Source organism: Xenopus laevis, chromosome 4L (genome assembly GCF_017654675.1).
Source record: "Xenopus laevis strain J_2021 chromosome 4L, Xenopus_laevis_v10.1, whole genome shotgun sequence".
Classification (NCBI taxonomy): Eukaryota; Metazoa; Chordata; class Amphibia; order Anura; family Pipidae; genus Xenopus; species Xenopus laevis.
Window position 1 is genome coordinate 150282934 of NC_054377.1, and position 21648 is coordinate 150304581.

Here is a 21648-nt window from a genome sequence, read left to right on the forward strand (position 1 = left end):
TAATCCCCTCCCTCCCTCTGTATAATTCCCTCCCTCCAATCATATAATTCCCCCCTCCCTCTGTATAATGCCCTCCCTCCAATCATAGAATACCCTCCCTCCATCCGTATAATTCCCTCCCCTTCACATTTCTTAACCAATCAGTATAATGAATTCATGGAGGAAGGAAAGAAACTCGTTACCTTCAGATTCTGACTTTTCTCCAGATTCCCCAAACGGGTTTGTTCGCCTGGAATGGGAATAGAATCCTGTTATTTTGGAACCATCAATCTCCAACCTCTGGCTTAATGGGGCTGAACTACATCTCCCAGCATGCTCTTATAACCACTGGGGTCAGCAGTGCATGAGTTGGAGACACTTGTTCTACTCCTAGGCATACTATAGTGTTACGGCACTCATGGACAGAAAAGGGATCAACCTGCAGTCCCCACCCCAAACTGTTGTGGAACCAACCCCCCCCCCCAGTCACCCGCTGGGTGCCAATTTAAAGGGATACATATCTGAACACTTGCATTTTGCTCATTTCTTTGCCTTACCTGCCAGTCTGCCCTGGGGTTCTCGGCTGCCCAGACTGGTCCTCACTGACTGGGGAAATGATATCGAACTGGATGGGAGTGTCTGGCGCCACAATGGAGTCCAGTGAGAGAGCAGTAAGAGCCGACGAATCTGAGCCAACAGATCCGGTGCTGCTGGTGCGTCTGGCGTGGGGTCTGGAGGGTCTAAAACAGAAATGGTTAATACATTTACCCCGATTCATAAATGGTCTGAAAGGCTTTCAGCACATACAATTAGTGTAGGGCAGTGATCCCCAACCAGTAGCTCGTGAGCAACATGTTGCTCTCCAACCCCTTGGATGTTGCTCCCAGTGGCCTCAAAGCAGGAGCTTGTTTTTGAAATCCAGGCTTGGAGGCAAGTTTTGGCTGCATAAAAACTAGGTGTAATGCCGAACAGAGTCTCAATGTAGGTTGACATTCCACATAGGGGCTACTAAATGGCCAATCACAGCCCTTATTTGGCACCTCAAGAACATTCTTCATGCTAGTGTTGCTCCCCAACTCATTTTACTTCTGAATGTTGCTCATGGGTTTGAAAGGTTGGGGATCCCTGGTGTAGGGGATACTCCGTGTATCATAATGGACTGGTACCAGTTAGAAACAAGAACCAGCATCAAGTTGATATAAAAAGCAGACATAGTAAATACAAACATAATAGATACAGACACAGTAGATACAGAGAATAAAGGAGAAATTCTCTTTGTTCTCCCTACAGTGTCCTATTACCAGATCAAATCTGCACTAATTCCCCATTAATCCCAAGCAGCGAGGAAATAGCGACGGTCTGACTCTCTGACATATTTAGGGCTGATCCAAACCCGACCTGGGGGGGTGTAACAGATACACACACAGAATAGGGACCCTGGCAGAGAAAATTCCACTAGGAAATATAATCCACTTTCTAACCACAGGAAAGTTCAAGAAACGATCAATATTTGTGCAGTCGTTTTACTCTCCCAATCATTTCCCATTTTCCCCCACAATTCTCTTTCTAAAGGTCACAGTCGGCTCATACACCACTTGTTACAGGTTCTCTAGGCTCCAAATATCTGGTTGGCACGGCAACAGTAATTTGCTTTCTGAGATTTGCAATCATTTTAGTTACTGCTGCATTTATACTGCTAAGTGTTCCGGGGGGCATTAAACAAGAAAGTGGCGCTACAATTATACTGCTTTGTGTTTTGGGGGCATTAAACAAAAAAGTCTTGTTGCATTTATACTGCTGTGTGTTCTGGGGGCATTAAACGAGAAAGTGGCGGTGGATTTATACCGTTATATGTGTTCTGAATATTACACATGAACATTACACTGCATTTACAGAGCTATGTGTTCTGTGTTCAGCAAATATTACTTTGGTACTGCAATTATATGTTCTCTGGGTATTAAACATGAATCTGCCTCTGCATTTACAGAGTATCCAGCGGGTTGGTCTGTGGGCCAACAATACAAAGTGGGTGGACTGAGTGTTAAATATCAGTTGGCACTGCATTTATTTATTTATTTGCTCAAGAAAGTTTATTAGAAACCGTTGTACAAGCATTTAACTCACAGGTACATCTTCATTACTGTTACATATTAACAGGTTATTCACATTCTATAGGCATAGAGTTTGATATAGACAGATATAAAGTAGGTAAACAGCTATGTTTTAACCATTCGTGGACTCTTGTGACCTGAACCAGTTAACCCAAGTTTCTTCATATTTCTGGTAATTACCATTTTTAGTGTAAATAGCTTTCTTAATACTACGTAGATCTCCAACCTCTTTAAGCCATTGTCCATATGTCGGAGGGGCAGGACTTTTCCACTGGTATGTTATGCCGTTCTTGGCCAGAAATTGCACTCTCTGCAGGTAAGTCTGCTTACCCGGAGGTACATCTTGAACAGCCATTATCCCTTAGGGTCTCTAGGCAGCGGGAAGCCTAGCTGTTGGGAGAGGGTTTCCAGTATCTTTGCCCAGTACTGTTCCAATTTAGGGCAGTCCCACAGGGTATGGAGAAGAGTACCTTGCTGTTGGCTGCATCGGTTGCAAAGGGGGGGATATGTCAGGATTTTGTGCAACCTGGTTTTGGTGTAGTACGCCCTATGGATTATATATAGCTGTATTTATAGTTTAGGGATATCTGCGAGGGTACCTTAAGAGCCTGTGACCATTGGGCATCAGTAAGATTAAATCTCGGTCCCATTTGTCCCGTGCCTTTAGTACCTGATTCTCAGCTCTGTACCTTTGTACAACCTTATACAGCTTGGACACCAGCCCTTTATGATTATCCGCCTCGATTGCTTTCGCTATTGGCGAGTAATCACCTGGATTTTACTGGCTCTGTCGTGCCTAGTCAGGGCAGAGCAGATGTTACGGTGGGCCAGCCATTGTGAGCTGGGAAGGGCTTTTTCCCCTTTCAGGGAAGCAAAAGGGACTGGGTTGCCCTTATCCCATACAGATCCTATAGTTGTCAGCCCCCCAAATTGCATTCAGACACCTGGCGCAAGTTGTTTTTGATACGTGTCTGTGGATGGAGGTCTTGCACCATACTTTCCTTTGCAGACTAAGAAGTGGGTTTAGTGGTATTCGTCCCTCACCCGCACCCTTGGCCAGTAGGCCTTGGAAGGGCGTATCGTGGGTTGAGGTGACATGGGACCATAAGTGGAGTAGGCCTTTTTCTGCCAGCCAGGGGTACCATTTGTCTGCAGTGTACAAGCTGGGCTGAAATATAGTTCTGGAACATGTCTGGGAGTCCTATCCCACCTGCTTGCTGTGGCAAGTGCAGGACCTCAAAGGAAAGCCTACTGCGTCTATTACCCCACACAAAGCTTTTTAGGACACTGTTTATGGCTACAAAAAAATTCTTGGGTATCCATACTGGGGAGTGCCAGAGAGGGTATTGTATTTTAGGTGAGACAAGCATTTTTATCCGCTGAATGCGGCTCCTGGGTCCTAGCAGGAGTTTGGCCCATATCTCAGTTTTGTTCTTAAGCCAGGTGAGTAAAGGTTCTATGTTATGCATATAGTATTTTTCCAGAGGGAGCGCCACCTGTACACCCAGATATGTACATTTGTTGACTATTCCAGAGGATGGAACTGCATTTATACTATGTTCTGCAGGGCATTAAACATAACCGTGGCTTCTCTGGTAAGAGTCATAAATATGTATTATCTAAGCAGGATCTCAGAGGATCTTTTGGTGTGCCCAGAGCCAGGTAGGTCCAAACAAGGAAAACTCCCAGCAACCCTTGCTTATTCCCAACACAAGTCTATATAAAATGCAAAAGACAAAGGCAAATAAGGAAACATCATTTGTGCAGAACAGGGTGACAAAGCCCGTGAGCTTATATTTATGCCGTACAGAATACCGGAGACGAGAAGCTGACATGTGACCTTTGTCAGGCAGAGAAAGGAGCGTATAATAAGCCTGATACTCACACTGCTGGCCGCATGCTCTCGTGCCTCTGCTGGAAGGACGGGGAGGGAGTCACAGCCTCCAGTGCAGATTGGTTGACTCTTGCAGCCGTTTCCTACATTGGAAATAACGTTGTCTTTACTTGGGAATCGCATGGCTTTACTGAGCTCCTCAGAAATAGAAGATTGCCTCTCTACCCCAAGCCCTACCCTTTCTGCTTGGCAAAGGGTTTAACCGCTAAAAATGTATCACCCAAAAATGCCAACGTACATCTATAATATATACCTGGTAGAGAAATGCTCCATAGTCATGACTGGTGGCACAGAGGGGTATGAAGTATCTCTCCGCTTGCACGTGGTACATTAAATATAGGGAGAGAACACACTGGCCACCCTCTCTCTACATATGCAAAATAGTCATCCCTGGGAAGAAAAGGGCCACGATGCCTGATCAAACCCATTTTTAAGTGGGATCTTTATAGAGGAAAATGAACATGATTGAGTCCTGGTTGTGCCCAATACGAGTTCAGTGGTACAAGCACAACTAGGTGCAGCTCATCGCATGTCTTTGCTCTACGTACCTCAGGGTTGTCCGTCAGATAGATCCGCTTGGAGATGTTGTTTATTGTACTAATCCACTGCACATAAAGAAATCCATGTTAGAATACTATTGGAAAGGCTACTGGTGTTTATCTGTCATGTGACTGTAGAAAAACAGCAGTTGTGTGTTGCTTTATGGCAGGGATTCTAGATGTAGAAGATGAGAAACTAGAAAGAAGGACCGCTACTGCTCCCCACAGGTACTTTTCCAGGTGCTCTGTCAAGCAGTATCCGACTGCTAAGATACAATAAGTTGAGGAACAAATAGACGGCACTTCTGGAGAAGATTTATTACTGCTGTATGTCCTGACGCGTTTCGGGAAATGATCATTTCCCGAAACGATTCTAGATGTACACTCAAGATCAGAGCACTAGTCCTGAGGTAGGATCAGTGACTCTCTATGTGAAGGGATCATTTACATGCACAGCACTTATGGCTGATGGTTTAGATTCTATAAAGCCCTGTTTCATTATCTTGGGTCCCAAGCTGCAAAGCATGTTCCTTAGAGGGTGACAAATAGAGGCAGCTGCCCTGGGCCTCACATTCACAAATAAAAAAGGGGACCCTGCAATGCTGGCAATAGCCTCAGTATCTGGGCTACTATATGGCACATTTCCATAGTACAGGACCCCATATACACATATAACCCTGCTAGCGGCTGTTTCAATATGTCCCATGGTGTTTGCATACCATGGAGTAAAGCATATGGATTTCTTAGATTTGGGGGCTCCACACTGGATAGAGTGCCCCAAAACCCTCAACCACTAAGGAATGGCCTTGCAAGATGTTGGTAGAAGTTGGTATCTGGGAGCTGTAGTTCAGGAACAGGGTAATAGGGGTAAGGCACAGCGGGACATTTGGAGTATTAAACCCAGCCTCACACCGTCCTATAAGAAACACCTAAAACTGCACTGGCCCCTAGACATTTGGAGAATTCTGGCAAGTGACTGGCGCATGGGCTCAAGGACAAGACACAGCTCCTACCTCCTCACAGTCCTTTTTGCTTTCCGCTTGTAATATGACGGCTCTTAAAGAAAAGAGAAAAAAACAACAATTATGTAGAGTACATGCAACTCCCTGCGACAAGAGCAAATATAGGGCGGATGATGATTCCACTTGATCATGTGACAAACCCAACGATTCTATTTTCTAAATTCTCTACTGACATTAATCACAAAGAGTTTATCTTCCATTTCCTTTCCCTGAGAGGTTTCACTATGCGCCCAGAGCATTCCGTCTCTGTATGTTTGTCCATATGGTTAGGAGCGGCCCTCGGACTGTTATATGATTATATAAATGGCAGAAGAATGGTTTAAATAAAGTTACCCCGACACATTCAATCAGATAAAGAAACCCCACTTACTTTTTGCCGTCGAACGACGTGATCTGGAAGCAGTATCTCCGATCCTCGCTGTCGACGGCCATCACCGTGCAGTTGTCTATGTCCATGACGAGTCCTCCGGCCACATCGCCCCTCGCCTGGCTCATCAGGTTCCCACCCTGCGTGAAGAAGTAATGTCTGTCCCAGCTCGAGGACACCAGGCCGGTCTTGCTAGAACAATAGGGACACCCACAATAGTCAGGAGGACCTTGCTAGCCACCAGTAAACTCTTCACTGGAACAGCCTCAGCCAATAGGATTGCACCTACTTGCGTATGTTGAGGTAACCGGCTTTCCGGGTCAGGTTGCGATTCACAGGGAGTTTCTTTGGGTCGGGGTCGGGCAAGTACAATGGCTCACTGGCGGCTTCCATGTCCTGTATCGTCTGCTGCATGTTCTCCACCTCATTGTCCATCTCTCTCCGGACACTGCAGGAGGCAACAAACTGGGACTGTTAGTATGATCATCGCATGTACAGACTGCTGGGGTACATACTACACGCTGAGCATGGGACTATGATGCTCAGAGTAACCAAAAAAGCTTATAAATATCACACATGGCAGTATATTCTCAAGAAATCCATTCTAGCCAGCGGCATACAGGGAATGAGTGTCAGCATATAGTAAAGGAGACGTGACCCAGTTTAGGAGAGGATTATAGTGCATGTTACAGGTATAGCTGCTAATTTGGGTGCTAGGGACCCACCAAATTGATCTGTACCAAAAATCATCCTACAATTCTGATATCAGGAGGAGAAAATAATGAGCTAAGGAAATCCTTGCAGCTGTGCACATAAGAGATTAAAGGAGAACTAAAGCCTAACTAAAGAAGTAGCTAGAAATGTTGTACATGATGTTTTGTGCCTATGTACCAGCCCAAGGCAACCACAGCCCTTTAGCAGTAAAGATCTGTGTCTCCAAAGATGCCCCAGTAGCTCCCCATCTTCTTTTCTGCTGATTCACTGCACATGCTCTGTGCTGCTGTCACTTACTGAGCTTAGGGAGCCACTCACAATATACAGTACACATAGAATAGAAATGTCACAATATAAGGCTGATTAGTCATTAATGCAGATAATTACTACATGGCAGCACAGAAACCAGTGCAATTAGCATCAGAATTGAATAATCAGCAAACCTGTAGCATCAGCTTATATTACAGCCAGGGAAGCTCATTTTCTGCTGGATAATTAGTGACGAGCCCTAAGCTTAGCTTCTCAACAGCCAATCAGAGCCCACTGAGCATGTGAGTGTCACAGACACTTTCCAAGGTGGTGACCCCCTGTGACAAGTTTGAAGTCCTGGATCATTGCTGCTATTGACAAGCTCAAACTTTAGCCTCGTGCAATAAGTTCACTATATAAAATAGGACATTTTTAGCCATATTCATTTTTAGGGTTTAGTTCTCCTTTTAGTATGTTATAGAATGGCCAATTCTAAGCAACTTTTCAACTGTCCTTCATTTTTATTTCTTTTTTTATAACTTTTGAACTATTTGCTTTCCTCTAACTCTTTCCAGTTTTCAAATGGGGGTCACTGACCCCATCTAAAAACAAATGGTCTGTAAAGCTACAAATGTATTGTTATTGCTGCTTTTTATTACTCATCTTTCTATTCAGCCCCTCTGCTATTCATATTCCAGTCTCTTATTCAAATCAATGCATGGTTGCTAGGGGAATTTGGACCCTAGCAATCAGACTGCCAAAACTGCAAACTGGAGAGCTGCTGAATAAAAAGCTAAATAACTCAAAAACCACAAAAAACTAATTACAATTGACTCAGAATATCACTCTCTGCATTGTCATTGGAGGACAGGACCTCGCAGGAGGAGCTTGGCAGATCAGTGTGGGTGTGGCCTGTTTGTATTTACTTACCTTTGCACGCTGCTTCCAATGTTGCTCAGGAACTCTTCCAGCTGACTGTTCAGATTTTCTGAGCCCATTTTAAAGAAGTTGATCTGTGCAAATGAAGATGAACACAATGGCATTGAATCTGGGTTTCTAGAGCTCTCATTCCCCGTACACACTAGCGATTGAGTCCTATACTCCCCCGGCACTCTGTGCTGCCTGTGCTCTCAGGTATATTATACAAAGAGGGGAGACTCAGTCCCTTTATCTCTCTCAATATAAATAACAAGCTCTCACACAGCAGTTGGAAATTAGTAAACTAATGAGTGAGCTCCGTTCTGCCTGTTTAATAATACAAAACAAAAAATCCCCAAGCAGGCAGCACCCACACTATTGGCTATGTATTCTTTTACTTTTCTCAGTTTTTTTACAAGCCTGTTGGAGGGATCTGTAAGTACCTGCCATTCTCTGTTTTGATTGGATGCCGCCACCTTGAGCTGTAGGTCTGGGGCATGTGCACCCCCCGTACTATTGGTGAGGTTACAAATTATTTGACCTTTTAAATACCCACATTACTGGACCAAAAATCAATATCATTGATGACACATCTGAAGATTACACCTCTGAGTAAACCCTTAGTAGACTACTCTCTTGGCCTGTAGTGCACAGGTGAAGTGAAAGTTTAATTGAATAATTCTAGAATTAAACTAAGCACCAGCTTGGATGTATGTTCCAACACGACTCAGTCTATTGATAGTAGGGATGCACCGAATCCAGGATTCGGTTCAGGATTCGGCCAGGATTCAGCCTTTTTCAGCTGAATTCGGCTGAATCTTTCTGCCCAGCTGAACCAAATCCGATCCTAATTAGCAGGGCTGCCATTAGAAATCACGGGGGCCCCGTACAGTAACATTTTTGGGGCCCCCTGTGCCCTGCCCACCCTGGCACCCAAGCTCCACATCACAGTTAAAAGACCACGCAGACATCAGCGTGAAAAAAAGTAACCCCCCCCCAAACACACATAGGTTATAAAAAGCTATTGATGGTCAGGGCCCCTTTATAAGTTAAAAAAAAAAAAGCATTGGCGCTAGGGCCCCCCTTACACGTTAAAAAAAAAATTGGGCCCCAAAAAATATTTTTAAAAAAAAACAGTTGGCAGGGGCCTATAGAGTATTAAAATAATAGATTGGTGGCCAGGGGATTAAAAAAAACCACACATTGGTGCTCAGAGGAATTGAACTCGTGGCTTCAGGACTTCAACTTCACCTACTTTCATGGCTTTGGGACCTTGGCTGTTCGGCACTTCCGCATTTCGGCTGTTCGGTATTCAAAAATGGCCGCAAAGCTTCGGCGCTCTCAAGGCGAGCCTGGCTCTTTCAAAACTGCAGCACTGCCGGGCCCCCATTCATGCCTGGGCCTGGGCCACTTGTCCCCCCTGGTGGCGGCCCTGCTAATTAGCATATGCAAATTATGGACAGGGAGGGAAACTGCGCAACGTTTTGTCGAAAGACAAGGAAGTAAAAAATGTTTCCCCCTTTCCACCCTTTGAATATGCAAATTAGGATTCGGTTCAGTATTAGGCAGAATCTTTCGGTGAAGGATTCGGGGGTTTGGCCGAATCCAAAATAGTGGATTCGGTGCATCCCGAATTGAGAGTCCCATTTACTCCTGCTATAGAACCAGAATTCATGCGCTAGATCTGCAGAGCTGTCAACATTTCTAGCCGAGTTTCTGGGAGGTATGCCGAAAATGTCTCCGGGTTGTGCTGTCAGCAGAAGTTACTCCATGCGCAGAACCTCCCCTGATGCCACTGAAACCGCACACAGGATTTAATCGCTGGAAATTGGTAGCAATGAGCAGAAATGAGGGAAATGCAGCAGTGATGGGAGACAGAGCTGAAAATCTGACAACTCTCGGGGGGTTTCCCAGCTCTGGATATGTAATTCCTTAGCCCTATCTGTCCCATGGGGTGTGGAAAGTGTTAGTTCTACTTGCAGGATTTCGGAGACAATTGTGCTGGAAGGGGTTTGTACAGGTAATATCAATAATAAGGAGCTGCCATGTATCTTTTCATGTTTAGGATATTGATATGCGATACCCCCTCATTCAAACCCATAACTCACATTAGTGCCTCCCCGAATAATAACCCAGTTACCTGCGCTTGCATGTATCCTAGCAACGGCTCCAATATGGCGGTTTTCTTCTTGTACTGAATGGTGTTCAAGGCGCAGAAATAATGCATCATGGTCTGGTGCTGCTTCTTCCGGGCCGTGTAAACGTCTTCCGTGGCCTCGAACTTGGTCTAGAAATGAAGGAAGACAGTTGGTATCCGGAGGTCCGACAGAACTCGCCCCAGAGACGGGATCAGAAGCGGAAGTAACGGAATTTACCTTTTCATTCTCTCTGCGCTTGGAGAGCCGGCTGTACCTGTTGATGGCGACATCGTGATCTGAGAAGAAGAAGGAGATTCATTAGGAACCCAGGGCAATGATTAGACATAAGCTCTCGGTTGATGCAAACAGAATTTATTTAAATTTATAAAACCCGCTCAATCCGAATATACTGCATTGTCAGACGAGCCTTATAAAGACAGGGCCCTGCCACAGCCTTCAATTAAAATTATGCATTCATCTTTCAGGATGATGTAGAGAGTGATATTCTGAAACAATTTGCAATTGGTTTTCATTTTTTATTATTTGTGGTTTTTGACTTATTTAGCTTTTTATTAAGCAGCTCTCCAGTTTGTAATTTCAGCCATCTGGTTGCTAGGGTCCCAATTACCCTAGCAACCATTAATTTGAATAAGAGACTGGAATAGGAGAGGCCTAAATAGAAAGAGAAGTAATAAAAGAGAAGAGAGTCAGAAGAAGGAAAATAATTAAAAAAGCTGTAATAAAAAATGAAGACCAATTAAAAAGTTGATTAGAATTAGCCATTCTATAACATGCTAAAAGTTAACTTAAAGGCAATACACACGGATTTCACTTGACCTTTGCCCCAATAGCCCCACCCCATACCTACCGTTACTGGAAATTTGGAAAACTTCTTTTAGTGTTAATATTTCTGAAAGAAGAAAAAAGCAGCAAATAAAAAACAAGGTTGGCCACCCAATAGTATTGCTATTATTTTTTCTTCTTTATAGGGCTGTAATAACTTCTTATTGGGCAGGTTTGTTCCAGTACAGTTACAGGTATGGGATCTGTTATCCAGAATGCTCGGGACCTGGGGTTTTCTAGATAACGGATCTTTCTGTAATTTGGATCTCCATACTTTAGGTCTACTAGAAAATCCTTTAAAGGAGAAGGAAAGCTACAGAGGCATTTTATGGCCACTGGATTAGCTGCAATAGTGCAAGCTAGAATGTTATATTTATTTTATAGAATGCTTTATCACACCTGAGTAAACAGCTCTAGAAGTTCTCTGTTTGTTTAGGATAGCAGCTGCCATATTAGCTTGGTGTGACATCACTTCCTCTCTGAGTCTCTCCCTGTTCACTCATAGCTCCGAGCTCAGATTACAGCAGAGAAGGGAGGGGGTGGGGAAGAGGAGCAAACTGAGCATGCTCACGCCCGGGGCAAGGAGGTTTAAACTGATAACAGGAAGTCTGATACAGAAGCCCATGAGTACACAATAGAAGGAAAGAATTTGGTGTTGACAGAGGACTCAGAGCAGCATTACTTTGAGGATTTACTGGTGTATTTATATAGACCTTTCTGATAAGACTCACTTAGCTTTAACATTTCCTTCTCCTTTAACATTAAACTCAATAGGCTGGTTTTGCTTCCAATAAGGATTAATTATATCTTAGTTGGGATCAAGTACAAGCGACTGTTTTATTATTACACAGAAAAAGGAAATCATTTTTAAAATTTAAAATTTTTTGATTAAAATGGAGTCTATGAAAGACGGCCTTCCTGTAATTTGGAGCTTTCTGGAAAACGGGTTTTTTGCATAACTGATCCCATACCTGTACAATAGAGCAGGTCTAGGCCCACAAGATCACGTGTCTCTGGAACACAAGGAATGAACTCACCTTTCAAATCCCTTTCTTTGAATTGGCCAATAGGGAACATCATTGCATCGGCCAGTTGGGTGGAGAGAACGGCATGACACGAGCTCAGCTATTGGGTAAAACAAAGTGCAGTGAATGTGTCACCTCTCCCTATGAATTACTTATACTACAGGCCTCCCCATGTATTATATAGTGGATAATGTACCCCCTACTGTAATTTATAAAGATATTATAAGTCACCGAGGAGTTATGTGTCCATATAAAAGCACGAGGCCGCAGGTGACTTCTGATATCTTTATAAATTTCTAGTAGGGGGGTACATTATAATCTACATTTTGTGGGGGGGTCGGAGGGGTTGGCGTCGAAATTTTGGTCGCCGTCCTTTTTGGACGTGCGGCGTCAAATGCCAACGCTCTGCGTCAAATTCCGGTGCGCTGCATCAAATTCGGCGGCCCCTGACGTCAGAACGCCCCGTTTATAAGGATATAATTTACAGTCTGGTCCCATAGGGAAATGACCAGACTCTAGATTATATAGTGAATAAAGTACCCCCTCTTGTAAAATATAAGGATATTATTAGTTACCGAGGAGTTTCATGACCATATAAAAACACGAGGCCGAAGGCCGAGTTATACAGGTCATGGAACTCTGAGGTAACTTCTAATATCCTCATATTTTGCAACTGGGGGTACTTTATTTATTATAATACACAAGTTTCAATGAGTCATGTGACAGAAATGACATCAAAACTGACCGTTTATAACTGATGACATCAGAACTCACCGTTTATAACTGATGACATCAGAACTCACCGTTTATAAGGATATAATTTACAGGATATTCATGGCTTTTGTGTATTATATATATGTATATTACACAAAAGCCATGAATATCTTGTAAATTATATCGTTATAAAGTCATCAGTTATAAAAAGTGAGTAGTGATGTCATTTTTGTCATGAATCACTAAAACTTGTGTATTATAATAAATAAAGTTCCCCTTGTTAGAAAATAGGAGGATATTAGAAGTCACCTCGGAGTTCCATGACCTGTATACTCCGCTTTTATATGGTCATGGTACTCCTCAGTTACTTATAATATCCTTATATTTTACAATAGGGGTTACATTATGTATTATAATACACTGTTATGCCGCCAGTCAAAATGAAACTGGAACGGATACTTTTATGGTTTCAGGTGTTTGTTCATGTTGTGCGGGGGTCTGAATAATAAGTTCCTAATCACAGGGAAGGTCTGTGTCCCAAACATCAGTCAGAACATAAAATACCGGACTTACTTCATCGATCACTTTGGAAAACTGCTGTAGTGTTGAAGTCATAACCTCATCGTCGCCACCTAGAGGAAACCGCTGGGAGACAACAGCAACAATTACTGGGGCAAAACTATCATCAGACTCACTGGCACATACCTGATACTACATACTTACTCTTCTGAGAGACAGAGAAGCATGAAGGGTAGGCTAAACATTTGTTACATATACTCCGAGTATCACTCATGTATTATAAGGGATAATGTACCCCCTACTGTAAATGATAAGGATATTAGAAGTCACTGAGGGGTTGTTCTGTGACCACATAAAGGCACAAGGCTGCAGGCTGAGTTATACAGGGAACTCTGAGTATCACTCGTATTATAAGGGATAATGTACCCCCTACTGTAAATGATAAGGATATTAGAAGTCACTGAGGGGGTTATTCTGTGACCATATAAAGACACAAGGCTGCAGGCTGAGTTATACAGGGAACTCTGAGTATCACTCATGTATTATAAGGGATAATGTACCCCCTACTGTAAATGATAAGGATATTAGAAGTCACTGAGGGGTTGTTCTGTGACCATATAAAGGCACAAGGCTGCAGGCTGAGTTATACAGGGAACTCTGAGTATCACTCATGTATTATAAGGGATAATGTACCCCCTACTGTAAATGATAAGGATATTAGAAGTCACTGAGGGGTTGATCTGTGACCATATAAAGGCACAAGGCTGCAGGCTGAGTTATACAGGGAACGCTGAGTATCACTCATGTATTATAAGGGATAATGTACCCCCTACTGTAAATGATAAGGATATTAGAAGTCACTGAGGGGTTGTTCTGTGACCATATAAAGACACAAGGCTGCAGGCTGAGTTATACAGGGAACTCTGAGTATCACTCATGTATCATAAGGGATAATGTACCCCCTACTGTAAATGATAAGGATATTAGAAGTCACTGAGGGGTTGTTCTGTGACCATATAAAGGCACAAGGCTGCAGGCTGAGTTATACAGGGAACTCTGAGTATCACTCATGTATTATAAGGGATAATGTACCCCCTACTGTAAATGATAAGGATATTAGAAGTCACTGAGGGGTTGTTCTGCGACCATATAAAGGGACAAGGCTGCAGGCTGAGATATACAGGGAACTCTGAGTATCACTCATGTATTATAAGGGATAATGTACCCCCTACTGTAAATAAGGATATTAGAAGTCACTGAGGGGTTGTTCTGTGACCATATAAAGGGACAAGGCTGCAGGCTGAGATATACAGGGAACTCTGACTATCACTCATGTATTATAAGGGATAATGTACCCCCTACTGTAAATGATAAGGATATTAGAAGTCACTGAGGGGTTGTTCTGCGACCATATAAAGGCACAAGGCTGCAGGCTGAGTTATACTGGGAACTCTGAGTATCACTCATGTATTATAAGGGATAATGTACCCCCTACTGTAAATGATAAGGATATTAGAAGTCACTGAGGGGTTGTTCTGCGACCATATAAAGACACAAGGCTGCAGGCTGAGATATACAGGGAACTCTGAGTATCACTCATGTATTATAAGGGATAATGTACCCCCTACTGTAAATAAGGATATTAGAAGTCACTGAGGGGTTGTTCTGTGACCATATAAAGGGACAAGGCTGCAGGTTGAGATATACAGGGAACTCTGACTATCACTCATGTATTATAAGGGATAATGTACCCCCTACTGTAAATGATAAGGATATTAGAAGTCACTGAGGGGTTGTTCTGCGACCATATAAAGGCACAAGGCTGCAGGCTGAGTTATACTGGGAACTCTGAGTATCACTCATGTATTATAAGGGATAATGTACCCTACTGTAAATGATAAGGATATTAGAAGTCACTGAGGGGTTGTTCTGTGACCATATAAAGACACAAGGCTGCAGGCTGAGTTATACTGGGAACTCTGAGTATCACTCATGTATTATAAGGGATAATGTACCCCCTACTGTAAATGATAAGGATATTAGAAGTCACTGAGGGGTTGTTCTACGACCATATAAAGGCACAAGGCTGCAGGCTGAGTTATACTGGGAACTCTGAGTATCACTCATGTATTATAAGGGATAATGTACCCCCTACTGTAAATGATAAGGATATTAGAAGTCACTGAGGGGTTGTTCTGCGACCATATAAAGGCACAAGGCTGCAAGCTGAGTTATACTGGGAACTCTGAGTATCACTCATGTATTATAAGGGATAATGTACCCCCTACTGTAAATGATAAGGATATTAGAAGTCACTGAGGGGTTGTTCTGTGACCATATAAAGGCACAAGGCTGCAGGCTCTAAACGAGACACTCATATCTGCTGCACTTATCACTAGGTAACACTTTTGTAGAGATTCACACACATTACACTCCTCATATAGCTTTTACTTTTTCATCTCATTCAACATCTATACCCACACCTGTACTTATACTTAAACACACAGAAAAGTGTGCATTTATTTATACAACTTTACTTTGCCTTCATTATAGTCTCTTCACAAACACATTTTTTTTTAAAAAAAATGGGCGTTGGTCTTGGCAGTCTCCCCTTCAAAAGCCGCATATGCAGGTGGCGGGGGGAAACCAAGCTTTTATATTTTGATCACAGGTAAACAAGTTAGGGACCGCCGTATGGGGTTTACCTTGACGTTGGTATGGCGGCTTATCAATTTTATGATCATAACTTTGTAACAAAAAACCTTGTTTTTCTTTTTTTTAGACAGGGGATTATTGTATTTAAATATGTTTTTATATGGCCTCAGGAGTGCACCCACACCCCCCTCTTGTATCTAGACGAGAAGCGACTGATATTAATTTACAGGGCAATTAAAGTGATATCTGATACAGTGACCACACAAAACAATAGAAATCTCCAGTAGATAAAATTCGCGGATCCCCATATAACATAATAAGAATACGGGTTCTTTCAGTCCCTGACTAAACAAATAGAGTCCTGGTGTATATGTGGGGTGGGGGTGCTGGTGGCCCTTTAAAGGGAAACTTATATGATGAATAACTTCTAATGTTGGTAACAATGAACAATAACTGTAGGCCAAACTATTCGTAAAGGGGTGTATTTCATATATTTGCTCACCACTTTGTGTACAAGAACATCACTTGTGCAAGTACTGGTTTAATTAAAGGAGTCAGTTCCGGGTTCAGGACACAATCCCTGTTTAGTTTGGCTCTTCCCGAGTAAACAATGAGCTCCTGTGACAAGAGATGTGACTTCTAATAGTAATGGCACCCGGGCTGGTTTCAGGGCGCACCCCTGTGCCATTTGTAGGCTTATTGGTTCATTGATTTCAGTCTGTATACACTGCCAGTTCCGACTCAGTACTACAGCACTGCCCCTTTATTTCCACAGCAGGTACCACGGATAAACTAAGCGGCACATTTATCAAAGGTTGAAGTGAAAATTAGAATTTAAAAAATGTGAATTTCGAGCTAATTTTTGTGTACTTCGACTAGGGAATAGTCCAAATTTGATTTAAAAAAAAAAAAAATTAGAAAATTCGAATTTTGAGATTTACTTTCCCTTTAAAAATTTGTCTTCGACCATTTTCCATCTAAAATCTGCCAAATTGCTGTTTTAGCCTATGGGGGACCTCCTAGAACCTATTTGGAGTCAATTGGTGGACTTTGTTTTGGAAAAACTTTGACTCGAATTCAATCCAATGCTCTATTACTTCAATTCGTACGATTCGAATTTGATCGAAAACGGACCTATTTGGCCAAAAAAACAAAAACAAACTTTGATTTCATTTCAGTTGGTCTTTTTGAATTTCGAAGTTTTTCAAATTCGGAATTTCGACCCTTGACAAATCTGCCCCTCAATGTCAGTACTTACCTGTTTCTCATATTCTTTCAGGAGTTTGGAGGTCAGGTGGGTGGCGGCACTTAATTCATTCTAATAAACCAAAAAAGAAAGACAGAACTATTTTAGGACATGTTTTACTCCATTAGGCAACAACTTACGCTCAAGGCTCTTGTGAAACTACAGCTCCCAGCATCCCCTTCACCACCAAGCATATATGTATGTACCAGGTCAATCGTTGACACAATGCTCACATTGTTACCTTCTAATCCCATTACCCTTTGGCTCCAGTTGAACTGCAACTCCCAGGGGTGGGATGCTAAGAGATACAATTAAGCTTGAGAGTCGGTATGTGGAAATCAGTTCTCTGCACAGACCGGTCAGTCCTGAATGGAGAAGTCTACACTGTGAGACATTAGTCACTTGGGTTAACCACAATACCAGCCACAAGATGCTTTGCTTCTTCTGTTTATACACAAGTTTCACCCTCCCTTCTGTTTCGCTTTGCACAGGGATATACCCATCAGCCTGAGTAGCAAACTACTAAGCACGAAATACCGGCCACTGCAACCTCAGGCCACTGCCAAGCTGTTTACACCTGTTCTGACTCCTGAAATAATGTAGCAGAAACCAGCTGATTAACAGACTTAAGAAGAAACACACAAGGCTGACTTCTGCCACATTGTTTCAAGAGTCGGAACAAATGAGGACGATATTTGCTGGGCAGTATCCGGAGGTCACAGTGGCTGGTACAGAACGAATATTGGGAAGCTTTTATAGTGAGATTTTCTTTCAATCCGCAAAGCACAGTTTTTTGGGTGAAGTTCTTCTTTAAAGGGGAGGTTAACTTTTAGTATGTTATATAATGACCGATTCTAAGCAACTTTTTGATTGGTTTTCATTATTTTATTTTTTTATAGATTTATAATTATTTGCCTTTTTCTACTGACTCTTTCCAGCTTTCAAATGGGGGTCACTGACCCCATCTAAAAAACAAATGCTCTGTAAGGCTACAAATGTATTGTTATTGCTACTTTTTATTACTCCTCTTTCTATTCAGGCCTCTCCTATTCATATTCAACAGTCTCTTGGATGGTTGCTAAAGTAATTTGGACCCTAGCAACCAGATGACTGAAATTGCAAACTGGAGAGCTGCTGAATAAAAAGCTCAAAAACCACAAATAATAAAAAATTAAAACTAACTGTCACTCATAAGTCTGATTAGGGTAAGATCACACTGGGCATTTCGGGGAGATTTAGTCGCCTGGCGACTAATCGCCTCGTCTTTGCGGTGACCAATCTCCCCGAACGCCTTCCCTCATTCTTGCGCTGGCTAAAATGAAAAATCGCCGGTGCTATGCACACGCGGCGATTCGTTTTCCGAAGTCGCCTGAAGTTTCCTCGTGAGGCAAAGACGAGGCGAATAGTCGCCAGGCGACTAAATCTCCCGGAAACGCCCAGTGTGACCTTACCCTTAGCGGAGAATACATAGGATCTGATATGTAGTATTCAGATTATTTTATGTTTGAATATCAGATTTGATTTGCGTAAGAACTTGTCGTTTCTTGTTAAAGTCATGTATAATGTGATATTACAAAGTGGATATCGGTTTACCCCCCTCCCTTTTTTTTCTTCGATATCCCATCCCTCTTTTTTTCTTTGTTCTGTTTAAATCAAAATCAAAAATAAAGATAAATAAATTAAAAGCAATTGCAAATTGTCTCGGAATATCCCTCTCTACATCATATTAAAACTTATCACAAAGGTGAACCATCCCTTTATGGGTCAGGGCACACGCTCAGATTCGGGGAGATTAGTCGCTCGGACAAACCTCCTCTTTTTCGGGTCAACTGCCTCCTACCAGCTAGGATGGCACTTGGAGCACTTCATTTTCCAAAGTTTCCTCGTAAGGCAACTTCTGAAAACTAAGGCTCTGAGTGCCATCCCACCGGCGATTTACATTCTATCCGGTAGGAGGCAGTTCGGGGAGATTAGTCGCCCCGAAAAAGAGGAGGTTTGTCGCCGGCTGACTAATCTCCCCCGAATCTGAGCGCGTGCCCTGACCCTTAGAGTAGGATGGTGGTTGTTCTAGAATAAACCTGTACCTCTGTTCTGCAGTATGAACATGTATCGGTACCTGAGCGTCATAAATCCTGCGCATGGCGTGAAACAGTTGGTTACTGTAACTGGAAATGGCAGCGGCATCTTCCTCAAACACCCCCAGCAGGGACCTGGTCTGGGAATAACAAGGAAAAGAAATTCAGGATGAAAGGATCATCATCATTATGCAAGTCTTCAGACTTCAGCATTAGGTAACCTGAACCTGTTTTATTGCCCCGGAGCTGTACAAGCAGCAGTAATGGCAGATAGAGCTGACAGTTTCAGTTGCTGATTGGATAAGAGAATTCACTCACTGGATTTTGCACAATAAATAAAATCATTCTAAGCTTAGGTTTGGTTACACATTAAAGGGATTGTTCACCTTCCAAACACTTTTTCAGTTTAATTGTTTACAGATTGTTCCCCATGAATAAAGACTTTTTTTCAATTACAGGTATGGGACCTGTTATCCAGAATGCTCGGGACCTGGGGTTTTCCGGATAATGGATCTTTCCATAATTTGGATCTTCATACCTTAAGTCTACTAGAAAATCATGTAAACATTAAATAAAGCCAATAGACTGGTTTAATTGTATCTTAGTTGGGATCAAGTACAAGCGACTGTTTTATTATTACACAGAAAAAGGAAATCATTTTTAAAAATTTGGATTATTTGGAAAAAATGGAGTCTATGGGAGACAGACTTTCCGTAAATCGGAGCTTTCTGGATATCGGGTTTCCGGACAAGGGATCCTATACTTTCCATTTTTTATATTTTATCGTTTTTTTCAAAATCTAAGTTTATAATGGAATGTGCCTGTGTCTGGTGTTTGAATCTGGCAGCTCAGTAATTCAGGTGCAGACTCTGATCTGTTACAATTTTACAACATTTAGTTGATCCATTTCTCAGCAGCATCTCTGGAGTATCAGTAACTATTGTATCAAGTCTAACAGCTGCCTGTAATGAAACCCAGAGATTCTGCTCAGCAGGGACAAAGATAAGAAATGTATCAACTAAATGTATCCATTTACAACAGTTTCCAGGGTCGGCGACCACACTTCCCACAGCTGCTGTAGATGGTGAAAAATGAAATGTTACACTTCAATATTAGAATAACAATCACACATAGAAAATAGAAAGTAGTTGGAGAAAATCTTTATTTCTGATGAACTGTCTGAAATGAACTGAACTGATGGTGTTGGAAGGTGAACATCCCCTTTAAAAAAAATGACAAATTGTTTGTGGTCGGGAGCAGGACTTTCCCATAAACCCCTGTGTTTCTCTGATAATCACAAGAGATGAAAAAGAACAATTAATCTTTATATCAACCAATGCCACATAAACTGATTTTATGTGACAAGATGGGAAATCAGATTATTCTTTATTTTTACTCTGTCTTTTATTGTAACCATTAATAGTAATTTAGCATCAGTCGGCCCTGTGTGCTTAGAGGTTCTGCAGCAGCATCAAGATTTCATTCCCGAGGGGCTCAGATCAGTAAAATGCCCAGTGTCAGGGGACACCTCATCTCTATGTGACCCCCACTCTCCAGCCTGACCCCAATCTCTATGTGACCCCCACTCTCCAGCCTGACCCCAATCTCTATGTGACCCCCACTCTCCAGCCTGACCCCAATCTCTATGTGACCCCCACTCTCCAGCCTGACCCCAATCTCTATGTGACCCCCACTCTCCAGCCTGACCCCAATCTCTATGTGACCCCCACTCTCCAGCCTGACCCCAATCTCTATGTGACCCCCACTCTCCAGACTGACCCCAATAAATGTTATATGAATGACATTCAGGGAGGTTCCCGTGTTCTGGTTCCCCAGGAGATTCTACACTGTTCCCCACAAACCAATAAAAGGGCCACATTAGGCTCCTCCCATTCTATGATGTCACTTCCAAGACTCGATCCCCAGGAGACTACAGTGCGGCTGCCCCGAGTGTCAGTAGAGTCCCAGCTGCTCTCCCTGTAACTAACACCCAGTAACCCCCCCCCCCTGTACCCACATACCCAGCCTGTACCCCGCATTCAGCACCGTCTAAGCCCGCGCTCCCGGCAGTGTGGCCCTAAACTGTAACCTGAGAGGGGCCCGGTCTCACCTGCTGCTCTCATTAACCCTCTCGCTGCCAGAGACAAGACCAACAAGCCCCTCCCCAATCTTCCCCGCTAGGCCTCGCCCTGACCCCCCGGTACCTGAGGGCTGTCCTCTAGCGTCTCCTCAATGGGCAGCTTGTCAGTGCCGAGCATGGCGCCGGTTCCTGGGCCGGGGAGAAGCGGAGCAAGCGGAGACTCTATACACAACCGTGAACCCTACACCAGCGCCCAGCCAGCGGACATCCCGCCTACACAGTCTCCCAGCCTCTTCTCATTGGCTCACCCGCCCAGTTACTCACAATTGAAAGTCTGCTATTGGTCGGTTGAGCCATCTGTCTGAGAATAGTTGCTAAGGGGCGGGACAGGCAGGAAGTTGTCAAGATGACGCTGAGAGGAAAGTGCGAGGAGCATTGGTTCTGATTGGCCCCGGCTGCTCTCCGTACCTGGCAACTCCCTGTACCTCTCCCTGCACCTGTTGTACAGCCACTCTGCCCTGTGTGCCAGAGATATCCCATAATAAGGGGTCTCGGTGTAA

General features: G+C 43.1%; 1 protein-coding gene across 1 annotated transcript in view; it reads right to left on the reverse strand.

Moving 5' to 3' along the window:
• Window positions 1-21330, reverse strand: part of appl1.L (adaptor protein, phosphotyrosine interacting with PH domain and leucine zipper 1 L homeolog) — a 27239-nt gene extending 5909 nt beyond the window's left edge. Inside the window, 16 exon segments of the mRNA NM_001090077.1 lie at window positions 183-229; window positions 537-719; window positions 3976-4067; window positions 4533-4589; window positions 5537-5579; window positions 5916-6104; window positions 6202-6360; window positions 7806-7888; window positions 9934-10080; window positions 10169-10227; window positions 10800-10841; window positions 11812-11899; window positions 13087-13158; window positions 16946-17005; window positions 19050-19148; window positions 21213-21330. Coding sequence (NP_001083546.1) covers window positions 183-229; window positions 537-719; window positions 3976-4067; window positions 4533-4589; window positions 5537-5579; window positions 5916-6104; window positions 6202-6360; window positions 7806-7888; window positions 9934-10080; window positions 10169-10227; window positions 10800-10841; window positions 11812-11899; window positions 13087-13158; window positions 16946-17005; window positions 19050-19148; window positions 21213-21266 — 1474 coding nt within the window. The 5' untranslated portion in view covers window positions 21267-21330.
• Window positions 21331-21648: the final 318 nt, after the last annotated feature.